Source organism: Fringilla coelebs (genome assembly GCF_963513975.1).
Source record: "Fringilla coelebs genome assembly, chromosome: Z".
Classification (NCBI taxonomy): Eukaryota; Metazoa; Chordata; class Aves; order Passeriformes; family Fringillidae; genus Fringilla; species Fringilla coelebs.
The window spans coordinates 32,231,623-32,257,477 of NC_140031.1; the positions used below are offsets into that span (position 1 = coordinate 32,231,623).

The 25,855-nt window shown below is 37.5% G+C and overlaps 1 protein-coding gene across 1 annotated transcript in view; it reads left to right on the forward strand.

The window, feature by feature from the left end:
- The first annotated feature begins 7,825 nt into the window (after nt 1-7,825).
- CCDC171 (coiled-coil domain containing 171) overlaps nt 7,826-25,855 on the forward strand; it is a 151,560-nt gene continuing 133,530 nt past the window's right edge. The window contains exons 1-5 of the mRNA XM_084224916.1: nt 7,826-7,847; nt 9,308-9,440; nt 10,924-11,098; nt 13,636-13,817; nt 18,642-18,788. Of these exons, the coding sequence (XP_084081042.1) occupies nt 9,357-9,440; nt 10,924-11,098; nt 13,636-13,817; nt 18,642-18,788 (588 nt within the window). The 5' untranslated portion in view covers nt 7,826-7,847; nt 9,308-9,356. The remainder of the gene's footprint in view (nt 7,848-9,307; nt 9,441-10,923; nt 11,099-13,635; nt 13,818-18,641; nt 18,789-25,855) is intronic.

Sequence of the window (25,855 nt, forward strand, 5' to 3'; positions counted from 1 at the left end):
TCAGAGCCCTATCCAGCCTGGTCTTGGAACACTTCCAGGGATGGGCATCCACAGCTTCTCTGGGCAACCTGTTTCAGTGCCTCAACAACACCTTCACAATAAAAAATTTCTTCCCCACATCCAGTCTAAATCAGTGGCCTTCATAAAGCTAGTTAAGCATAGTCAGAAGTTCGTGAGGAGAATATGATGCAAGTTTTGTAGGTCACATCCATCGAATGTATTACCTCCTCAAGCAAAAACTTCCTAACTATTTTGTTTAATTGTGGAGCTCTGACTACATGTCCTTTAAATTTTTTTATTCCCTAATTGAAATAGCATGCTTTTGGACTACATCCATTTGTGTGCTAGTAAGCTGTGGATGTGCGTCTTAGCAGAGAGATGTTGTATATTCAAGATCATTAGCATTCCCAGAAAACAGTCAGTTATTCCTTGTTTCCCTCCCCCCAAAGTAATTAAAAGACTTAAAAGTAATTTTAGAAGGTTCTAAAACTTCAAGGTGGTATGGATGTGTCAAAGGAGATTTTCCTTATGTTTTGAGACAGATTTTTTTCTGCTGCATCTATTTAGTTGCACCATCTTTTTTTCATTTTCTACTGTTCACAATTTTGGTATGAAGCCAAATATATATTTTTGGCAATAAATATTAAGAAAAGGGTGGTATAAAAACCTATTTCTAAGTGTTCAGAGCAATGTCTGAATGTGAAAATTTGGCACAATTGATAGAGGCATAGTTTCCTATACCAGGATACCTCATTTTCTTTTTTATTGAAGTGATTCATCTTTGTTAAGTACAGTACTACAAGGTCTTTGTCAAGATTTTCTTCTCTCACTTCTTCTCTTCTCTAGTGAAATTAAAGTTTTCAGTGTGCAAATCACCAATAATTTAATGGAACTTAACTTGTGCCTAGAACTTGTACTACAGGCTATACTTTGAAAATGAGGCTTTCAACTATTTTCTCTTTTGAGATGGAAAGAAAGATATGCCATTTTCTCTAGGAGTGTGACTCTTGTGTGCCAGTTATTGTGTTTTGAGTCTTATGAACACATGCACCAAGGTGAATTCTGGTGGGTAGATATTGAAAATCATAAAGGATACATGTAGTAATTGTACAAATATGCTGCTTTTTGATAAAAAGAAAACAAACAAAGAAAAAAACCCAAACCAGAAACTCAGAGTTGTTGTAAGTAAGTTTGTTTTTGCTGCATTTTCTGTTAAAATTATAGATTGAAGCAGAAATGCTTTTTTTTTTCTTCTCCGTATTTCTAGTGCAGCCACTGGAATGAATAAAATCAGTTTACATTATATGTGTGTATATATATATTGCACCAACTGCTGCCATTGGACACCACAATATAAAATATACATTAAAGTATTGGAGAGCATTGAAAGGAGAGCTGCAAGGTTGGTGACAACATTACGAGGGATTGCTGAGGTCACTTGGTCTGTTCAGCCTGCAGGACGCAGAGGGGAGATCTCATCGCAGTTACAACTTCCTCACAAGGGCAAGTGAAGGGACAGGCACTGATCCTTAATCTCTGGTGACCAGTGACAGAACGGAGGGAATGGCCTGAAACTGGGTCAGGGGGGTTTAGGTTGAATGTTCAGAAAAAGTCCTTCACCCTTAGGTGGAGGTGGTTAGACCCTGGAACAGCTCCCCTGGGAAGTGGTCACAGCCTAACAGAGTTCAAGAAACATTGGGACAATGCTCTCAGGCACATGGTGTGACTTTGGGGCTGTCCTGTGCAGGGCCAGGAGTTGGACTTGATAGTTCTAATGGGTGCCTTCCAGCTCAGCTTATTCTGTGATTCTGTGGACATGTGACTGCAAACCAGGGATGGTAAAAGTGGAGTCCAGGAGAGTTTCCTGTTTTGGGCTTTAATATGGATGTCCATCTGCTATCATGTTCAAAAACAAACCTTTATAGCTCATTAATATTGACTTGAATACAGCTTATATTTCATGTTGCCTTGCTTTAATTAATGAAAAGAGGTTTTTAATGAGTTTACTATGCCACTTGATGTAAGCAATGGATTTTTTTAATCAATTGCATTATAAATATGTGTTATAAACATGTTGTCTATATTGATTTCTTTTTTACTGTGACAGTAAATTAATGATTTTTTCTAAAGATGAGTGGAGTTACAGTTCAATTTAGAATTCCTTCTGTGTAGTCCTAACAATTGCTGATTTATCTAATACAATATAAATATGTTCAAATAGAAAATTCCAGGTTTGTAAAACACTTGGAAAACTTGCTGTGTTAAAGGCTGTTATCAGATAGCAAACTAGTACATTCAATCACAGTATATGCATTTATCTTCAATAGAATTATTTTGAAGAGAAATGGAGTTTGTAATATTCTTGTGAGATAGAGGATCAGTGTGTGGGAACAAAATACTTTTTACTGATATTCTGAAAACCTTGCAGGGCATATTCTGCTATATTACTACATATGTATGTATTGATCTGCAGTATTTAAGCTTTGAGGATTAGAAGTACAATTCTCATAGATGTCTAAAACTGTAAAATTATAGTTGGTAGCTGTTCACATGACATACTAATAACACTGTTTTCTAACTGCTTAGTAACACTGTTTTCTAACTGTGAGTATTAACAAATGATTCTTTCATTATGTTGGCAAATAAATTAAAGCATTTCTCTGTTACAGATTGTAATGTTTTTATGATATGGAAGAATCATCTTGAAGCTTGTCAAGTAAACGTATATACAGTCAACAATTCATTCTCCAGAGTTTATGGTTTAGCAGCTTGAAAAGCTGTCTATTTGCCATCATGAGTTCATCCTCTCCAGTCAACTACTCTGTCACAGAAGCTAGCAGGTGAGCTTCATTTCTGTTTTTTTAGTCTAGTAATATAGTTTTGTGGGTTTTTGTGGTTTATTTTCTAGGTCCCTGAAATTATGTAATTCAGACTGAAAAAGAACCAGCCACAGTGTGATGTATGCAAGCTATACCATGTCAATACAGTTATTAGATTTTAGAATTATGGACTGGCCAGGGTTGGAACAGACCTCAAAGATCCTTGAATTCCAACCCTCTGCTCTGGACTGGGACACCTTTCACTGGATGAGATTGCACAGAGCCCCATTCACCTTGGTCTTGAGCCAACTGCCGGGAATGTGATATCCATAGCTTCTCTAGGCAACTGGTTCCAATGCCTCACCACTCTCACAGTAAAGGATTTTTCTAATATCTACTCTAAACCTTCTCTCCTTCTGTTTAAAGCCGTTCTTTATTGTTTTGTCACTACATGCTATTGTAAAGAGTCTCCATCTTTCTTGTAGACTCCCTTCAGGTGCTGAAAGGCCACAGCTGGGTCACCCTGAAGCTTCTCTTCTCCAGGGTGATCAAACCCAATTCCCTCAGTCTTCCACCAGTTCACCTCAGGAAAGGTGTTCTATCCCTCTCATTAACTTCTTGGGCCTCCTCTGGACATGCTTCAACAGGTCCATGTCCTTCCTGTGCTGGATGCAGCCCTGCAGGTGGGGTCTCAGCAGAGCAGAGCAGAGCAGAGGGGCAGAATCCCGTCCCTGGCCCTGCTGCCCATGCTGCTTTGGATGCAGCCCAGGACACTTTAGGCTTTCTGGGCTCTGAGTGCCCATGGCTGGGTCCACTTGCACCCCCAAGTCCTTCTGGGCAGGGCTGCTCTGATCTGTTCATTCCCAGCCTGTGTTGGTGCTGGGGCTTGCCCCCACCCAGGTGCAGCACTTGCACTTGGTCTTGGTAAGACTCCTGAGATTCCCATGGGCCCTCTTCTTGAGCTTGTCCATGTCCCTCTGGATGGCATCCCATTCTTCAGGTGTGTCAGCTGTACCACTCAGCTTGGTGTGATCTGCAGACTTGTTCAGAGAGCAGTCGATCCCTTTGTCTCTGTCATTAGTGAAGATACTAAATAACATGATCCCAGTATGGATCCTGAGGGACACCACTTGTCATTGATGTTCTTTTGGGACTGTGAGCCAATAATCACTATCCTCTGGATGCTACTGTCCAACTATTCTCATATCCATCAGCAATGAGTCCACCCATCAAATCCATTTCTCCAATTTAGAGAGAAGGATGTTGTGGAGGACTGTGTCAAAAGGCTTTACAGAAGCCCAGATAAATGCCATCTGATTCCTTTGTCCACTGATTTTGTCATGTTATTGGATGATAAGTTGTCTATACCTGGTGAGTTAACACAGTGGTTGTTCTCCTACAACCATTGGCCTGTGGAACTGCACAATGCCTGTTGTGTAAGAAGGACAACCGGAAGTTCAGCAGCCCCAGTGCCCTGCCAGCTTGACTATGTCAGTAGGACATTGGTGTCCCTGCCCACTATGGACTACCAGAGAGATCCCTAGGACAGAAGAATATGTATAAAGCAAAGGGAAAATACTTCAATGATAATGGGTAAATTATTATCATGTGTATTTTTACTCTGAGACAATCAATGAATATGTATGTAAAATACAGTGTATAATCAGAAACTTTCCTATACTCAGCATGGAAGAGTGTAGGAGGAGCTACCGCCTTGTGCGTCTGGCCAAATAAAGAATGCCTGCTTCTTAATGCCGCTTTGCTGTTAAGGAGTTTGTTATTTTATTGAATTTTTGGCAGCAGTCACTCCATCATTGCAGGTGTGCAAACTATGTGCAAGAATTCTCACACAGGCATAGGAGACATGACAGAGGTAATTTTTGTCTCCATTTGGGAACAATGTTGTGGAGTTCCAGAAGGGTTTCCTACAATAGCTGTGAGGGTAGAGGCTGGTTATAAGTGTTGCACATGGCTCTGATTTTTTTTAACCTGGTATGTGTTTGATCTTTGGCACAATTAAAGTAAACTTTAATTAATTCTGTTTATCTTAAGTGAGAGAGCTATTTGTCACTATTTAAAATCTAATTGTAAGAACCTGCCGGTTGTATAGAAATAGAAAAATTCAATGAATGGATACTTTGGTTAGGAAGTCAGGCTACAGACTGCTTCTTCAACTGGAGAAGTTTAGCATAATTACACTGCTACATAGTAAGTGAAAGAAAGTTTCTCTGATACAAAATCACTCTGCATTTTCAGCCATATTGGAAGAAAAGCTAGTGAAAACTGTTTCTCTGTGATGTTCTTTGTTGACTGTAATTAGCTGACTTGTGAAGTGAGTGTGAATTTTTGAGCATTCTGTGATATAGAACTCAAAAGATATTTCACCTGCTCATATGCTTTCTTAAAGAGTCTTTAAGTACTACCAAAAATGGTGTCTTAGATAAAAACTCTAGTTGCTAAAATACGTGTTTTCATTCAAAACCAATGATCAACAAATTATTAATATGTGGAAATGGAAGTGCAAAGCAGTCTCTGATTTCCTCTTAGACTGCAAATCATATATGATTTGAAACTTTCCAGGAATTTTGCCTGATTTTGTGACTTAAGCTTCCAAGAACTTTATGCTTGTGGCACTTTTACTGGTAAATGAATATGGAAGGAAGACTCTTCTACAGTAGGTAGTATGAAGCTTTCGTAAAGTACTTACTGCGTGTGCTGATGATGCTGTGAGGATTAAAGAAAATACCACAGAAATAAAGCAGCTAATTAAGGAGAATTCCTACTTTATTTGAAAATATTTAAGTAATAGATTAGTGAAGTGGTAACATAATAATAATCTGCCAGTTTTCTTCTCTGTTTTTTTTTTTAAGTTGCGGATTCTGCTCTATACTAAGAAAAAAATAAGCTTTTCTGCTTTGTATTTTTAAGTTCTTACTAATAATATTGTAAGTGTAGAAGCTTGGCATAAGAAGTTATTTTTAATGCTTTTTTTCCCCCAGTACTTTCAGTTATGCTGTTTGTCTTCATGCTCTTATGCACATTTTTCATTTCTATAATGTTCCTAATTTGCTGTGATACATATATCAATGTAACTTGTTTGTTGTGGGGTTTTTTTTCCCACTACTTGTCTAGTTAAGCACATGGTAAAATTTTTCTCTGAGTAAGTTTTATTGTGCAGGTATCTCCTGTACACTCTTTTTTCTGGATAATTAATAGAAGAGTGGAAAGGAAGAGCTTTATTAAGAGCTGATTGTCATAAAAACCAAGGTAATTTCTTTAAAGATTTGAAGGTGTTTCTTTTTAATTACTTTACAAAAAGTAGTTGTTCCCTTGATTTCATTTCATATGCTCTCTTTGCAAAAAGTATTAAATATCATCAGGCTTAAGTAAGCACAATGACCTCTTTGCTGCCCACAATCTATCAAAATGGTTACCCTTTTCTTAATCCTTGTTCTTTGCATTAGTCATCCCTAGCTTTCAGTTCAGGTCCTGTTTTTCCCCCTGTGCTTTGTTGACCTTGGTACCACCAGGTTTTTGGGTGTCTTTAGATACTTCTGTCTCAACTAAATCCTTGTATAATCCTTGAATAAGACAACCTGCCTTTCATCTGTTTTCCTCAGCCATGGGAAAATGGAAAAAACCAAACCTATTATATGATGTCCACAAAAAATCCTTTTTACAGTTTACAGGTGCTCTTGATGCCTATTTGATTTTTTGCCTTTTTCTTTCTTTTATATATTTTCTATGGTATTTACACATATATTTGGAGCTCTGTAGCCTATCATGGTATTTGTAGCTAGCATTTTACTTACTCTGTTGGACCGAAAGACAAAATAAATTACCCAGTGGCTCCAGCCTGGGGGTCCAGGGGTTCCCAGATTTTTGGGGATGCCGAGACTGAAACTAGCTTTTCGAGATCATAAACAAAGTTTAGTTCCTGTCTAAAGTGGGGGAATTCAAAGAAGGTTGAACGGGGAGAAAATTACCTTACCACTTACGTCTTTAATTGGGGATTTTTGTCAGATATGCTGATTTGCTAAACATAAAAGTTGTATGCGTGTTATGCTACATGTGCATCTTTAATGTTTTCCACCTGACGAATTGTGCATCTAAGGATCCTTGTAAAGGTAACCCTTTTTTATCATCTAACTGTGTCTGGCTCATGATTGATTTTAGGATGAGTGAAAAGGTATCACTCTCACTGTTCAGATTCTTCTTACTTCCTTCCTGACTTACCACTGTATTTTCTTAATTGCATTAGCTAAGAGTTGCTTAAAATAATGATATGGGATTTTACTTTACTGATTGTTTGCCCTTTGAGATGTGTTGGTTCCTCTGGGTATGTAAATACTGAAAGTTAATAATGTGCTAGTGCTTTTCTTGCAGTTCATGTAGGTTTTAATGTTCCTTATCTCCTCCATATATTAAAAATATAAAATGTGTTAAGTACATGGCACTCTGTGGACCAAGTACTGATGACATACAGTTATTCTGATCACACAGATGAAGTCCATCTTGTTTTTAAATGAAGATTTGACAGAATTTATTAAATTATAGAATATTTGTAGGCTGCAGCTAAAAACCTGTAATTTAATCATTTGTTGTGTCTTGGTTTTAAAAGACAGGTTCCTGCTAAGGAAGGCAGGAGCCTCCCCTGAAATGGAGAATGTAAATCGTCCCCACCCCTCCAAATTGCTATGAATTTTAAATAAGGGGGTCTCAGGGAAAAATATGGAAGCAGGAAATAACAGTTCTTTAATAGGGATGGGGAAAAAAATGAAAGGATAAAATAAAACAATGCAATACACTAGAACAACACTGACAGAGTCAGAACATGACCTGACACCCTGTGGGTCAGGGTGTTGGTAGCAGTCCAGTTGGAAAAGTGGCTACAGTCCTTCTGGAGTGTCAGGTGCGGTTCTGTTGGAGTAGGGGGGTCCTGTAGAAAAGGTGTGTATTCTTCCTCCGCAGATCCGTGGAAGAGGCAGCGGCTGTTCCTCCGGGGAATCAAGTGGAGACACTGTGTTGGTATGTCAGAACCTCCAGGTTATATCTGGGTAGGAATGCTTGGCTCCTCCCTCTGGGCAGAGCATCTCACAATGGGATGTTATAGTTCTTATCAGCCGTGCAGTGACATTCAATAGTCTGTTATCAGCAGATGTCCCCTGCAAGGGGGGAGTGATTGTGATCACTCAGAGAGAGAGATAAGGAGAATTGCCCACTTGACCAAAGACAACTGTCATACAGATGGTAATAGAATATGTCTTGCCTTGCTATCTGGAACAGTTGTTATTAATATCTTTAAAGGCTACATTTAATTTAGAACACTGTTGATGACATTAGTCAGCTTACGTAAGAAAACATGTATCATCAGGTTAAGGTTTTAGTTGTGAAAAAAGTTAATGGCACCTGTGCATAAATCTAGGAGTAAAGTGATCATTTTTTTACTAGGTTTTTATTTAGAAAAACCTAGTATAGAAAAACCTAAATTCCAGTAAACTGGAATTTATTAAACTGTTCTTTCTGTAATTAATACTTAAGACTTCATGTAGACTAAGGTAAGCTATATTAGTATTTTCAGTTCTGCATTAAATGATGTCAACTTTTTTGTTTAGTTTAATCATGTTTCTTTTTACAGTTTAGTTCATATTTAGTGGCATGACAACTTTCACTTTTGTATGGACCAACTGATTAGTAGAGCCATTGTTATATAGCTTTTATAATTTGAAAAATGTTGTATATCAAATAATGTGAAGACTGAGTTTTAGCTCCTGAAATACTTTGATTTGTCCACTTTGAAGTTATAATAATTGATTGCAAGATTATTAAGTTAGTTAATTAAATATATATTTTTATACTAATTTTTCACTCCCTACATAAAAGCTTGTTTTGATTATTTTGATATTGCTTGTGATGCTCAGAGGCTAATCCTGTTACCTGCCATGTAGATTTTCTTTTGACTGAAAAAGTAGTGGAAATAACAGAGTATTTTAGAGGACTACACCAATAGTTTGCATTTTTTTTGTGAACAATTGTTTATCTGTAGCTTAGATGTATATATTTTTGAAAACAAAATGTGGAAGAGTGAGATTTATTCCACATTTATGCATTTGTTTTATGACTGTGATGTTTTTGGGACAGTAATCCATGTTAAAAAATGAGCCTTACTGAAGAGACAGACAGAAACTTGCTGGTCATTTTAATATATGTTATTGAAATGAAGTTTTTAGTCGTCCCGGAAGTTTATTGGATCAATAATAAAAATAATGAAAACCATGCTTAAATCAATTTAGGGAAATTAAAAGTGCATATCTAACATAAGTTCCTGCTTCTACGTCTCTTACAGTTTGCATAATAAGCAACAGTAGGCATAGCTTACTTAAGCGAATGTATAGGGCTTTGGACCCACAATCTGGTAATTGAAATAAGGGAGCATTAAAACTTACAAGGAATTCTTATGTTTTCTTTAAAACAATACTGTTTTGCAGCTTACATAATGAGGAATGTGAGTTACTGCAGAAGAGCAATAAATCAGAAATGGATGCTGTTTTAGGTCTGAAATGGAAACTTCTTCAAGCTAAAAAAGAAAATTTGGACTTGACTATTCAACATAATCAAGAAGTAAGGATTTCTTTTTCATTTGCCTTATTTTACTCTTGGAATAAGTGTCATATTGTTTCATTGAAGCAGTATTCTCGGATGGTGGATCAAAAGCATTGTCCGTAACTTCCCTTCCCCTTCCCCTTCCCCTTCCCCTTCCCCTTCCCCTTCCCCTTCCCCTTCCCCTTCCCCTTCCCCTTCCCCTTCCCCTTCCCCTTCCCCTTCCCCTTCCCCTTCCCCTTCCCCTTCCCCTTCCCCTTCCCCTTCCCCTTCCCCTTCCCCTTCCCCTTCCCCTTCCCCCATTCTCCTTTCTATGCAGATAGTTCCAAGGATCAATTTTTTGCAATGACACCACAGTTGATAAACCAGTGGGAAAATAACAATGTAACTGAAGCACAAGAACAAGTCATTGTGGGAGAAGCAGGCATCTCTTAATTTGGGTACATACCCAGATAATAAATGTACATGCAAAAACAAACTTGTTTTATTGGCTGTGTCAGATGAATGAGCATCCACATCAACTTCTCCTGGGAGATTGCTTAGAGCAGAATTGCTACCTATAGTAGTAATAATACTTCTTCAGCAGCATAGTTTAAACTAGATTATCAACTGCCAGATTGTGGGGAGCAAATGTGGGAAGTGTGCCTAGCAGCAATATACTGAAACTGATTGCAACTCAGCACCCACCTTTTCCTGTATTTGTTAGTGGAGGAACTGATATTCAGACTAAAGAAAAGATTAATTGAGTATATTCTTAATGCTACTTCATTTCAGTACTAGTTTGCTGCAACAACATCAAGGAAATCCTTTGTTATGTGGGTGATTTCCCACGTATGAAGTTCTCATTAAGAAGAATATTGCTACTTCATAGATGTTCTGAAGGAATATGTATTTTCTTTCCATCTTTTTGTGTTGAAATATCTTGAACTTGGTTTTCTGAATCCAGTTTTTGGCAGCAAAGATTGTTCTCAGACTGTATAAGATCCCTTTTCAAAGTGTTTTCTATTCTTGATTTGTTGTGTGATAGCATTAAAGACATCTGTTTGACTACTGAGCACTAGTGGATTGAATTTTATGCTTGCATGTATATTTGTGAGTTAATGATAGTCTAGTATCCCAATATGACTAGTCTGACTGTTTCTAGAAAGTCATCTGGAATATAGTGTTTCTCTTATGGCATTTTTTTCCTCTGAGGCACAGGAAGATGACAGTAATATATGGTAAATTTTTTTTAAGGTAGTATATTTTTTGAAAAATGGAGAGGTATGTTTAAGGTACATGAAATTCATCTAGGAAAAGGATCAGTTCACAAAAATCAGTGAGGTATCAAAATGTGCATAAATATGCAGTTGCAAGATTGTACTTCAAATTGAAGTGGAATAAGATGGCAGTTGTGAATGTGATTCCAAGTACCTTTTAAAAGTCTTCTGTAGGTGTATTTCTGTAACATGTTGCACTTCTTCAAGGGAATATTGTTAGCAATTTTGTGAAATTTATTTTCTAGGTGTCCAACTATGAAAAACAGATAATCAAATTACGGTCAGAATTTGAGAGAGGAGAGGCCATTCGACAGGGTCTGGAGTATGAATTAGCAGTTGCCAGAAAAGGTGCCCGTCTGAAAATATGTACTGCAGAAGAACAATTAAGTGATGCGAAAAACAAACTTGTGGAACTGCAAGGTAGGTTTCAAAGAAGTAAAGATGGAATAAAAGCTGAGTCTGTTTTAAGTCATTAAGGTAAGTTGGAAGCAGGTACTTAATTAAATTTTCTAGTTTATTGCCTTTTTTTTTTTTTTAATCTGTCTTATCTTCCTGTATCTTATCCATCTGCTTTTGAAAATTTATAAGAGTTCACAAAACTCTTACTGTTTCATGTGGGGATTAGAACTAACTGGCTAACCCTTCCAACCCTTCTTTCCTCTTGTCCATCACCGTCTATTATTTCTTCCTTCAGTGCTGTCTATGTATGGAACTGTAATTATGGTGGCCATCTTCACATCCAGGTTATCCCTGTGTCCAGTACTTCTTCCTTTTCCATTTCAGAGGGGAAAAAAAAGAGGAAGAAAAAAGATTAGGAAAAATTAACTCCTGTTCATTTGTTTGCACTATGTCCAGCAGCTTTTTTCCAGAAGTTCTCATCATATGTGTATTTCCTTTCATCTTTTCAAATGTTTCAAGATTTTTATTATTAATGTCTGGTTTATTTTCTTCTTGTTGTTTTTGTTTCTTGTTTTTAAAGTAATGTGTTGTGACAATAGAATGTGGAAGGGAAGGTTTTTACGGAGACTTTTTATTTCCTGCTACTTTTGTATTCAGAAACTCAGATTTCCTTTTTACTCCTCAAACAAAGAGATTTCTCATTCTTACAGGGAAATGAGATGCATTTTTAGTTACCTAAACTACTGTATTTATTTAATCTAGTACAGGAAATGTATCTGTGAGTTTGATGAGCTGTTGATATTCAGTGGAGAGTTTGGAGTAGTCCTCGAAGATTTTAACTTTCCAAGAACCAAAACAGAGTCTGGATCTTGCTAGTACCTAAAGTAACAAGTTTTTTTAAGATATTTGGAAAGCTGAACTTTCACTCCTTTGGAGAACACATGAATAATCAAAAATCTTAGGGATTGCAAACACATGAAAAATAATGAATCTTAAGGATTGTACTCTGGAAGAAGGCATTTTTTCCCCTTTGTAAATTTCTCTGTGATTACAAATGGAAGATCTGAATTGCTAGTTTCTCACCTAGAGCAAAGTCATGTTTCTTTCCATGTGTGCTGGTTTCCTTGGCAGTATAAGAGTCATGCCATGCAGGTTCTGAGAGGCAGGACTCAAGAGGGACTGATGCTGATGGAACCACAGCACAGCGAACCTAGTCTGCTGGACTGCCTGTCACTTTACTGAATGGACTGGGCTGTGAGGCTGTGGTGAGGGGACTGGAGAACAAAAAGGGGATAGGAGAGGCTTTATAGAGGCAAAGGATGTCTTCTTAAATGCACGTGTGTTATTTTCTTTAAATACCATAGTCAATAATTTGCAGTCTGTCAATTGACAACAAATTCCATTGGCTGAAATTTCTCAAACTTTTTATGTCTGTGACAAATGCCATAGAAACCAAATTATAATTTTGCTGCTTAATTTTTTAGCAATTAGTAATTTTATGCTTCTTTTCCTTTGCCAGTTGGAGCCTTTCTCACTTTGCATTGTGCTTTGGTATGACCCCAGCATATCTCCTCAGACAGAATGCTTCATTAGTGCCTTGTACCCTTCAGTGTTTCCTCCAGATTTTTTTCCGCTGTTCTTTTTCAGGGTTGATTTTCTGCCATCTGGCAGTCCTTTCCTGTCATTGTGTCCACTGATTCTCTGTGTCATCTTAATGTGCTCTCTTCATTTCATTATTTTCTGATTAGGAAGAAATGTCAGAAAACTGGGATGGATTTGAGATAAAATCCTGTTGCAAAGTGGTGATGATTTAAATGCCAATGCAGCTAGTTGTATTCAGTAAAATTAAAAACTGTTGTAAAATATTTTCTTCTATAAAGGTTATGAAGGTTATGCTTACTAGTTATGAAGGTTTCTGTGGCATTTAAGCTTTCATAGAAGTGTGTATACAATGTTCCCCATCTCAGGTCATTTATGGGCTGAAGATTTAGATGTCTTGAGGAGCAGTTAACCCAACCTACCTTAGGTTTATCTACAGTCTCTTTCATGGAACAGGTGCCTATCTTTACTGTCATTTAAACTGAGCTCAAATTTAATTTATACAGACAAATACCTATATAAAAAATGAAATATAATTTCAGATTATTTGCCAGATTGTTTGGAAATAATCTGGCAAAATGTAGAAATCTGAAATTAAGACCTCCATTCTATAAAGATGTAATTTCACAGAATCACAGAAAATGCTGATTTGGAAGGGACCTACAAAGAATTATCTTGGGTTTTTATCCTTTTCCAAGAGAAAAGAATGTTTAAATTTTTAAAATCTGTCAAATATTCCTGTGTTCTTCTGGGAAAGGTGTGATAGAACACAAAATTTGCTGGTTTCTTCTTAGTGAAGTTGGTGCTCTCCAGTGCTGGAGAGTTAATGTTGCAGTGTTCCACCGGGTATCAAAATACACAGAAGAACTGATGATCATGATGTTTTTGGGGGTTTTTTCTGGATATGTTTTGCCATGCTGCTTCTACCTTTTTTCTTTCTCTTTTTCTGTAAACAATAGTACTCAATGAAAACCTTCAGCAGAAAGTGACAGAGACTGAGAAATCATTTCATAATGCTCAACAGAAGTGGGAAGAAGAACAGCAAAGACTTGCAAAGGCGAAGGATGATATCAGCAGAATTTATAACAATGAATATGTATTCCTTCTTAAAGAAAGAAACGAAGTAGAAACTAATTTACTGGTATGGTGTATTAATAGTTGGAAAGTTGCATGAGATAATGGCTGGAACTTTTTTGGTGTGAAGTGTGTAGTGGTTTGAGGTCTTTCTGATGTAGGAAAAAATCCCCCAAGTAGCTAAATGCTGCAGAGTATTTCTGAAGAACATAGCCTTAATAAGTTATACTTGGCATGTCACAGTCTTTCTTGCTTTTAAGAAATGTGTTATGGCTGATTTTGATGGTAAATGCCTAAATCAAGTTACCAGTGCAAAGTCCATTTGCACTGTCATGTGATACTGAGTCGGTAAAATTGGGACACCTAACACCCACTGGTTCAATTTCCCTATTAGTTCCCCCAGTATGACATCGAATAGCCTGTGAATATGAAAACAGTTTGTATAATATGAAGATCACATACTTTCAGGGAACCTGAACAGTGATTATGGGATTTCAAGCTGTGCATTGTATGTTACTCACTTCATACCACGTAAGAAAAGTAAGCATTGTTGGAAATTCTGCCAGTTGGTTCGATAAAAATCACCTAATACTAAGAGATGGCATTATAATCTAGAGTGTGGGGTTTTGTTATTTAGTAATTAATTTTATCATGTTTCTTGATTTATACTGATATTTATATATCCTTTGGGTGTTATTGTGTAAAAAGTAATTAAAGTACAAACTTATTTTTACACCTTTTTTAGACAGTCAAGCTATTCAAAACTGAAAAATGTTTAGAAGAAATAATGTACCATTATGGTGTGGAAGTGCTGAGTGAATATACCTAATTTTTGCCTGCTCCACAGGGACATAAGCAATTACACCACTGTACTTCATTTATACTTTTGTCTCTTTAAATGACAAGTTCCATATGTTGTATCTTACCTATGTAAGAATGCTATTTGATGAAAAACCAGAATGTATTCAGCTGTAGTTATTCTTCATAAAAAGAAGTGTATGCAGAAGCTCTCTTTGTTAGGGCTGAAAGACATTTGAATTGCATGATGTATGCAGAGAACAGACTGCTGCTAAAAGATTAACTTTTTAATATATTTCCTTCCTTTGTAGTCCCTTCTAAGATGTGACAGACTTGTCTCAGTTGGTATGGGCATTGGTCAAGCAGTAGAAAATTTTCTCGTTACTTTCTTCCCAGCTGGTCAGCTCCAAGCCTGGAACAGTACCAGTCTTCCCAAATGACACTAAATTTACTTGGCAGCTTGATAGCTAAAATCTGACAGCAAACCTACCTGTTATACTATGTTATGATGGTGTTGCTCAGATTCTGTATGGCATCTGTAGAAGCAGCTTGCAAAACAAAATAGGGCAAAGACACTCCCTGAATTACATATATTTCAAAGGTACTGTGTACTGACTCTTCAGCTGTTTGAAGGCAAGATCTGTAGGGAGTGGTGCGGTAATGACACCCAGGTAGTGTGTGGATAAATAGTGTTTCTGTGCATGGACTGCAAAAGGCGTTGCCTTGTGCTGTTTATCTTAATAATGAAGAGACCTGATGGTGGAAAAGGATCCCACTGATTTGAATTTTCTCTGAATGAAGGATAAAAAGGAAATTCCCTCATCCCCTTAATAACTTTGTTGATATGTTGAACAGTACTTTGAGAGACTAATTGGGAGAACTGTAAAGGTATAGTTAAAAAAAAAAAAAGAGAAAGAGAAGGTTTCAGAGGGGACTGTGTTAACTCATTGACAGATGATACCCTAAGGTCCTTCTCAAACCAACAGAAACATGAGTCAGTTTTCATTCAAAGTCAATGCTTGAAAAACTAAATTAGGTTTAGGTTATGAGGAAACTTACCCTTAGACACAGTATTCTTATTAAGTTGCCAGGTAAAGCATGCTAAGAGTGGTGCTTTGGCTCTGTATTCTGGCTAACAGTAGACTGACTTGAGGATGGTTTGGAAAGGACTTTTTATCTCTTGTTTAGGGAATATAGAAGTATTATTCATTGCATTTAATACTGTATGAAAATAATATGTTTTAAGAAGTATACTATACTCTTAGAAGTGATGTTTATCCTCAGATGAAAAGGAACAGTGGTTTGCTCGGGTCATTGTATTCTCTGTCAATGTATGTTGATTTGGAAGTGGAAGGTGATTTGTAGAAGCAGAGGTTTGGTTGGAAGATTGTACTAAAGCTATATAATTGTTCACTCCTAAAGTATGTTATTCACTACTAGATGTCAACTACCAGTGTGCTTTGAATAGCACATTTTTGGATATAGTTCAGTTGCAAATAGTTCAGTTTTTCTGCTTTGTTTTTGAAGTGTTCCCTTGCCCATTACCCTAGTTATAGTTACATGTAGTTGTAAAATTCTGGGAAATAAAAAATACATACATGAATGTTAAATCTGGACTTGACTATCTTAGTTGTTGTTTGAAAGCTTAACTGATTTAACTTGGCAGATAAATATCAGATGGGTCTAGGTTTGTAAACTAAAGCTTCAAATTTGTTCCAGTCTTTAGTGTTGTGTATTTACAGTCCTCTTTTAAATAATTAATAATTGTTTTGAGTTATGAGATAAAAACTACATAAGGTGGTCTTAATATGTATGAAGGAGTAAGATTCTAAACATGGATGGCAAATCCTGGTTCTAAACCTGCACTTTGTGAACTACAAGTCTGAACTTAGCTATGAAAATGCTGAGGTAAGCATAGAAATGAAGTCAGTTTAATCTACTAAAATTGTCTCTATGATATGGAGTTAAAGTAATCCTCTCTGCTTTTTAACAGAGAAAGTTTTGTGTTGTGCTATATTGAATGTGCTTAGGATTATGTTTGGTACATGGTAAAAGACGTTGGAGTTCAATAGTAAGTGCAATAGCATCATCTTGTGGTGAGTCAGAATACAGTATTCTTTCACAGAAGCACTCAGTTTTTCCTTGGACTATTTGTGAAATTGTGTTGTTTATACACACTCTAAACCAACCGACCAGCCATGTTTTTGATAAGCAAATATGTATAGTGAGAATGTGTGTGGCACACAGATACACATGTATGTATAAAGGTGTTTCTTTTGTAGCGTGGTGAAGTATGTTTCTTTCTGAACCTTCCAAGTGCAGATAACTACTTGAGCAGTCTGGCACAGTTATACCATGTCTGAAAATTTCAGAGACTTCAAGATTCCGAAGTCATGTTGACTTGTTTAACAAGCTTGATGTACTATTCATGTCAGTTTTTTGAAGTCTTGGTGAAGTATTTTTCCAGGAAGCTATATATTACTTATTTCATATGCACTTTTCACAGCTCACTTCTTTTAATATGTGGAAGATAAGTCTAAAGAGAAATATTTCTATATCTTTCTAATATAGAGAAGATGATAGCTGTAAATTTGAGTAAAAGTAATTTTTTTGCATGCTGATGGGAAGAAATCTCTCCATTGTCTTGGTATTACAGGCAAAGTTAGAACATTACCTTAAATTTAATCCATATCCAGGTTTTTGAAATATTTTGATTTACTGAGGTTCCTGCTTTTTAATTCACTTGTTTTGCAGGCATGCTACATTTTATCTTTTCAGAGAATGCCAAAAAATCATGCCATAGTGCCTCCACAAAAAAAAGAGAAAATTAATTAATTTTTTCAGTTACTAGTTGGTGATAATGGAGTGACACTAAGTGTTAATAAGGAAGTCATTAATCCCTTAGTGTCATGTTTAAGAGGCCAAAACTTTCTACCTGTAGTCATGAAGAACTTCTAAAATTTGTTTTAAACTTTGGAAAAGACTCATATTTCTTTGATCTTCATGTATAAACATGGTTCTGTCAAATTTAAATCTTCCAAAGAATCGTTCTTTATTAATATTTTATTTTCTTTTCCTTATCTTCCCTGCTCTGCAGATGCCTTATGATTAGTAATTTTCAGGAACAAGATTATCTTATGTAAGAGTAATAGCAGAATTTGTAGACCAACTGGTTTATTTTCACAAAATGTCTCTTGCCATGATAAATGATAGGAACAAATGAACAGGAAGACTTAGGATAATCTTTCTGTGTTTTGTGCAGAAAGTAATTGGCTTTCAAAAGGTCTTCCAGCTAAGTCACTGGATTTATAACTTGTTTCTGATGCTAGTTATGGAAAAGCTTACTCCTGTCCACTAGACCAAAGCTATTCTTTTTTAAGGCCTCTGGAATCCCCAGCTTAAATATGTGCTAGGCTACTGGGGGCTCATTATTTGGCTACTTTCCTCTGTATCTGGTGTGGCGTGAATAAGGATTTGTAGTAGTGATTCCACAGAGCTGCTGAGTCCAATAGTGTCAGTAATTACACCAAACTGTATCTTGGTTCAGCTTCCAAAAGCAAAAATTGTGGTGGGGGAACAGCTTAGTTATTTATCTTTCCAAGAAATTCATGGTTCATGTAATTCATTTTATAATTCAGTTTCTGAGAAAAGTCCTCAGAGTAGTAGAAATTAAGAATATTCATTCTATGAGAGTAACTTTCAACATATGTCTGATTATTTGATTTGAAGTTCTAACAGTTTGAATAATAACAAACTACTAAATAACACTTCTGTCATTTAATCAAATGCACTTAACTGTTTCCCTCTCCACCATTGCCATTGAGCTGCAAGAGAGAACAGATTGGAGGAGCAGCCTTGTACTTCTTTAGAGAAAAATTTCCTGTGGAGAATTGGCTCTGATTTTAGTATTACTGCAGAAGGTCATGTTTGTAGTGAGTTGTGAGCCAACTTATGTTATCTAGTGGTGAATGAAGAACGTCTGTTGTTGAGTAAATGCTTGACATGTGCCGATGTGTTAGATTTTATTAACCTGTTCTGATCCTTCTACTTTATCTTAGCAAACGTAACTCTTAATGCCTCATTTCTTTTCTAGGAGCTGAATAACGAACTGCAAAATATGCGCAAGAAATTGAGAGATGTGGAGGTGGAACACAGTGGCTGTAATGAGGTGCTGAGATGCCAGGCCAATGAACTTAAATGCAGCACTGAACGAGAGAAGAGACTTTTAAAGGAACTTGAAGTAAGGTCTTTTGACTATTGCTGTTAGTCTCAACAAGCACTGACACTGAGCAATTTCATTTTTGAGGGATGGAACCTTCCAGTTAGGCTGGAATTCTGTGTGCTTGATTAACAAAATGTTGAACATCTGTTTTGCAGAAATGGCTGAACAGGTGAATCCTACTTCTATTATGAGCTTGGCTTGAGACTTGCATTTAAACAGCAGATAGGAAAAGGTTTATATAAGTGTGAAAACAAGGCTTACTTTACTGCAGGAAATCTAAAGTCCTAATTTGTCTGTCTTCTTATATGTTTTGGTTTAATGGATTTCTGGTGGAGAATCTGCTGGAGCTGCAAAAGTTCCCAGATGATGTGCTAGGTGAGCGAGTAGAATATTGAAAGATCACAATGGTCTTAGAGCAGCCTCCTCCTGGAGTTAGTTACTGAGTTAGTTACTGCAGGCTTAGTCTTCCTCTCTGTTGAGTGACACCCATAGTTGAGAACTCTCTAGTCTTTGGAGAATAATGTCTTGTAAATAGGCCCTTTACACTCACCAGTTAGTTTCCTCCTAAGTTTCAATATTTTATTTGTCAACTGATAGGTTTTGTAGTAGTTATGTTATATGTTTGTACAGTCTGGACTAAGACTTTCTTGGTAGAATATTTGTTATTGCAGAAAATCATATTGAATGGACAGTTCTTTATCCTGATGTATGTTTTCTACCAAGGGCATCTTTAAATATTTTCTGCAATGAATTTAAAAGAACTGTCACTTCTTAAATATTGAAACTTTAAAGGAACAAGTGACATAGTTTTTAGCTGTGGGTTTTTTTTTTTTCTGTTGTTTTTCTCTTAAAGACAAAAGAAATGTTTTAAGTGCTGATTTTTAGGTAGGTAGAGTCCTGCATTAAAGATTAAGCACAAAAGAAAATTCCTACAGGGAAGATCAAAGCTCATCAACTAAAAACACTGACTTATTGACTAACAAGGTAGACCTTTGTGCCCTTAAAGAATTCTACAGAAAATCTATTGTCATGTATTTTCAGCTGCACTTATTTGCCTAAGTGGAATTGCCTTCAGTTGGAATGTGTTGCATACTGTGAAGTTCCAATATCCCTTTTAAAAAGCACCAAGCTTTGCTTCCCTGTACTTGAGTAAGGACTCTTCTTATGACCTCATGGCTTTTTATGTACTGACAGAGAAGTAGTGAACTTAAAGGAGGAGGAGAAAGGCAGCAAATCATTTATCTTTTAAAATACTTTTATTGAATATATCCACCAGCTGTAAATTTCAAAAGAAGGGATTCAGTTCCTTGAAAATATACAATTGCTATACCCTAATGATGTTCTTATTAGGGAAATGCTTCCTACTAACCATAATCAGAAAATTTTTTTTTTTCACTTCTGAATTTTTGTTACTATTTTAACTTTCTGAATATCTTAATAATGTAAGAAGACATATTCAATCTGCAGAAAAATGAGTCTCTTGTTCCTTATTGATAAGGAAATTAAGCAGTGATTAAGGAAGAGTATGTGATGAAACCTCTTGCATTTAAAAATTAAAGAAAATTAGCACAAGTCAAAAATGAATCAAAAAAACCCAAACTAGTTTAGACTTCAATATATATCCTGGTGGCATCTTAGAAGTAAATTGCATATATGTAATTATCTGAAAGGACCTACAGTAACCTTTTAGATGGTTACTATCTACCACTAGATTCTACCACTTCCCTGGCAGCCTCCTCCTACACTTTGAACCCTTGCCATAAGGAATTTTTTCGTCATATCCATTCTAAACTTCCACTGGTACAAGTTGAGGCCATTTTCTCTTATTCTGTCACTTATTACTCCTGAAAAGAGACTTGACTCCCACCTGGCTACAGCCTTCTTTCAGAGAATGAATAGAATGATAAGGTCATCCCTGAGCCTCCTTTTCTTCAGTCTAAACACTACCAGCTCCCTCAGTCACTCCTCACAGGACTTGTGCTCCAGACCCTTCCCCAGTTTGTTGCCCTGCTGTGCACATTCTCCAGCACCTCAGTGTCCTTCCTGAATTGAGAGGCCCAGAATTAAACACAGGATTGGAGGTGTGACCTCCCCAATGCCAGGTACAGGGGACAGTCCCTGCCCTGCTCCTGCTGCCCACACTGTTGCTGGTGCAGGCCAGGACTCCATTGGCCTTCTTGGCCACCTGGGCCCTGCTGGCTCTTGTTCAGCCGCTGCCACCAGCACCCTCAGGCCCTTTTCTGCTGGGCCACTTTCCAGTCACTCTGCCCCAGCCTGTGGCGCTGCTTGGGGCTGTTGTGGCCAAAGAGCAGAACTCAGCTCTGGGCCTTGTTGAATGCTGCTGGTCTAGGCCCATCTCTCCTGCCATTCCAGCTCCCTCTGCAGAGCCTTCCCACCCTACAGCAGATGGATACTCCAACCCAGCTGGGTGTCATTTGCAAATGCTAGTGCATGTAATCCCGTCATGCAGATCACCAGTAAAGATAGTAAACAAGACTGGCCCCAGTGATGAGCCCTGGGGAGCCTCACTGGTGCCAGCTGGATGTACCTCCATTCCCACCACTCTCTGGACCTGGCATCCAACCTAGCAAACAGTGTACCTGTTCACACCATAAGCAGCAGGTTTCTCCAGGAGTACGCTGTGGGAAATGGTGTCAAAGCTTTTATTAAAGACTAGATCTATAACATCTACAACTTCCTTCTTCCACTAAGTGCATCATGATATCAGTAGCCAAGCTGAATTTCCAGTCAGATACAGAAGTCTTAAAGTAGTACAGCCCAGACAGAGTGGTCTACATTTTTTCATGAAGTAGATCTGTATTTTTTAATCTCTCTTCATAGAATTTTTAGCTTATAGATTGAAGCTGGTAGGTATAGGATACGTATCCTCAATTTCCATGCTGAGTACCTCATGTTAATGGTCATTTGGTTAGCAAATATACTTAAGTTCTTGATGATGAGAAGAAACTTCTTAAGGTGATTGTGTGAGGAGTAGTATACTTCTGCTTCAACTCCAATCTTAAAATATTTTATTATATGCTACTTCTTGAAAAGCAGTGGAGATTAACGTTTTCTGGAGTTCACAAATCTGGTCTTTTGCTACCCTCTGCTGGACATAAGGGAGAAATCCATGGGAAAATACTTGAGTTTTGGTAATGGAAGGAAATGTTAAATTTTAATTTTTTTTCTTTTAGTACAGTGACACTCATACGAAGAATTATATCTAACAGAGTGTTATAAAGAAAGGAATGTGCAAAAAGCCTGCCTGCCCCCCATTTTTTTTGTTTTGTTTTTTTTTTTTTTCTGCTTCAAATATTAGTCTGGTTTTATTCAGACTACTCTGGATCATGGTCAAAAAGAGGAAATTCCTAGTTTTCAGAGTTAGAAATTAGGAGAATGAATAATGGAAATTATTCTGTGGGCTTTTCAGTTGAAAGATAACTATTGCTACACTGTCTAACCTACCAGTTTTCCAGTTTGCAGTGATACCAATATGCTGCATAGATTTGGAGTGCTTCTGAAGCAGAAAACACACTGTGCCTGAAAAATTGAGATTGAGAACCTCAGATGTCATTCTGCCTCTTTAGCCTGAGAATTCAGTAGCCAATAGAATTATTGATCTATTGCTATTGAACTCATCAAGATAATACTATTTATAATTATCAATTTTCCAGAACCAGTGTCTTTTATTTTAACTTATAGCTCAATTGCTAGTGAGGATTCTTGGGAAATACTTGAAAATGACAAGACAAGAAAGATTGTCTTATAAAAGTGATGTTTCTTACGATGTATTCAGCAAAAAAATGGGTGGGAAAGTGGTATTGCAATGAGAATGGGGACTTTTACCACAAGAAACAAAATTATTAGTTAACACATTTCAAACTCTTTGCCTTGTTCCTATAAATGTAATGATTTTCTGTTATTTTTTGAGGCTGCCAACTCTTAGTAAACTGAAGCTCATGGTCTCTCAAATTTTTAAAGTCTTTCTTATGAGGCTTGAAAAATGTTCCATAACTTGGTCTATTCAGTTTCTGAGACTGAGTATATCATCATATTTCTGAGATTTCTAGTTTCCATTTAAAGACTATTCCCATAGCTTTCACATTGCGTTTTTTACTTCCCTTGCCTCCACTATGTATATTGACATGAGGTGCTAAACATGTATGCTTGTATTAGCTTGGTAATGCTGCTATGATGCAAAGAGGACTTGGGGAATGGTTATCTGTATTTGTTTGAAGTATATGTATGTACAATACTTGAAGGCTGTGGGCTTATTTCTCACTCTCTCTGTGTCAGTGAAACATGGGATTTAGATCACAACCGAAAACAGCTTACCCCTACTTAATCTTCAGCTTTCTAGAGTCTCCACAATGCATAACTGTCATCCAGGAATTCTAGATGCTGTGACTACATGCTTAGTACATAGTATATTTATGTGTGTGTGTATATAGACGTATATATATGTATATATCCAAAGAGGTATACTTTGTTTAGATAAAAATATATAGTGCCATGTCCTTAGAGGATTCTAAGCAGGTTTTGTAATGGGAACTCTCTGGTGGCTCCAAAGTTATATTTCTTGAGTGGCAAGCTCACTGACATGATTTCTGTGAAGCATTTGACAGTGTCCCATACATCCTTGTCCCATAAAACATCCTTGTCTCTAAAATGGCGAGACATGGATTTGATGACTGCAATACTTGGTACACAAGGAATTGGCTGGATAACCCCCAAAGGGTTATGGTTGATGGCTTGATGTCCAAGTGGAGAGCAGTCATCAACCAGGGACCAGTGCTTTTTAACATCTTTATCAGTGACATGGGCAGTGGGATCAAGCACACCCACAGCAAGTTTGCTGACAGCATTGAGCTGTGTGAGGCAGTTGACACACTGGAAGGCAGGGATGCCATTCAGGGGGACCTTGACCTTCAGGGGGAGGCTTGAGAGGTGGATCTGTGCAAGCCTCTTGAAGTTCAGCAAGGCCAAGTACAGGGTCCTGCACCTGCCCCAGGGAAATACCAAGTACACATACAGACGGAACAGAGTGAGATCCCTGTGGGGAAAGACTTGGGGAATACTGATGGGGATGTGAGGCTGGACAGGACCGAGCAATGTGCGCCCGCAGCCCTGAGACCTGTCTGCTTTCTGGGCTGCATCCAAAGCAGCATGGCTAGCAGGGTCAGGGAGGGGATTCTGCCCCTCTGCTCTGCTCTGGAGAGACCCCACCTGCAAGGCTGCATCCAGCCCTGCATGTGAGAAGCACATGGACCTGTTGGAGTGAGTCCATAGGAGGAAGAGCCACAAAGATGATGAGGGGACTGGAGCACCTGTCCTCTACCTACTGAGAGTCGGGACTGTTCAGCCTGGAGGAGAGAAGGCTCTGGGGACACCTTATAGCAGCCTGCCAATACCAAAAGGAGCCTACAAAAAAGCTGGAAAAAGACTTTTTACAAGGTCACGTAGTGATAGAACAAGGGGGAATGGCTTTAAACTGAGAGCAGGTTTAGAGTATCTATTATGAAGAATTCCCCTGCCATGAGGATGGTGAGGCACTGGAACTAATTGCCTGTAGATGTTATAGATGCCCTATCTGTGGCAGGGTTCAAGGCCAGGTTGGATGGGGCTTTGAGTGAGATGGCAGTGGAAGGTGATCTTTAGTGTTCTTTTGCACACAAACTATTTTATGATTCTGTGCTAATGGACTTCATCTCTGAGAAGAGCTTCCTCTTCATAATCTCTTGTGTCATCATATTAATGAAGTCCAATTTGAAGACTGGTTAGTCTTATCTTACTTCAGATCAAACTTGTTTCAATAGTGTTTTATGTAGTCCTCATGAAGAGTTAGCAACAAGTCACATGAGTCGTGTATATGTGCTTGTATGGAGTAACAGTGTCCCTTTGTGTAAAGGTCTTTACTTATAGTCTACTGGGCATGGAAGTGCATTTCGAATGGTTTCTCCAGCTGCAACTCAGTAGCAGATTGAAAGGGACTTGGACTTTATCCAAAGGCAGCCAAACTGTATCAGTTTAGCAGTCCTAGTTGTTTTTACCCTTTCTTTAACCTGAAGTCAAGCATATGGATTATCTTGTACTTCCCATGCCAGTGTAATTGTTTATCCAGTGTCATGCAAGTCAAGCATGCCTATTCTGTCACACATATTTCTCTAGACTTTAAATACAGGAAATATACTTAATAATAAGACTTTATAAGTGAGGGTTATCCACACTGTCAGGCTGAAAGAACATTTACTTCAGTGGCTTAGAATTGTTAGTTTTAAGTATCTTTATAGTTACTAAAGGTCGTTTATTTTCTGGACAGGAGATGGCTCCACCTTACCATGATCAAGGAGTACCAGCATTTCTAACACTAGGTGGAAGTGGTCAGCACATCTCCCATAGAAGTGTTTAGACCCCCTGGTTTGAGCTTTGAGCTGTAGGGAAATGCTTTTAAGTAGGAAAAAGATCTGAGTCTGAATATAGAAACACACAAACAGAATGGTTGAGTGGTGATCCAGGTATGAGATACATGTGTGTCCTCTCCACTTAGAAACGTCTTGGCTGACCATTTCACATAGTGGTTGGACCTAAACCTTCCATAAGTGTAAATATCCTGATAAATGAAACATCTTGCAGAAGGGGTTTAAATAGAAGCAGAAAAGAGAAAATTGCTTCCATTACTGTATCTAAGCTTAGTAAGTGCTGCAAATGTATCTTTGTCTTTTTCCCCCCAACTGTTTGGTTATCTGATTAAGGGTATATTTGTAGATGTGAATGTTTAATAGCAGATATAGTATTGAACAATATGTCATGTAGGATACTAAATTAAGGCTTTCAGTTTAGAGTACACTAGTACTCACAAATATTGCAGCACTTCAAGCAAGTGTGAGGGACAAAAAAGTAGAAGCCACAAAGGACAGTTTGGAAAATGGTGTTGCAAACTGTAAGCTTAAAGAAAATGTCTCCACATTAGTATTGATATGCAATGGGACACTGAAAAAAGTGACTGAACATTAAGAAATTAAACATAAAGCATGTTTGCCCACAAGATTGAATGATGGCATTGAATTTTTCTTAATCACTTTTAT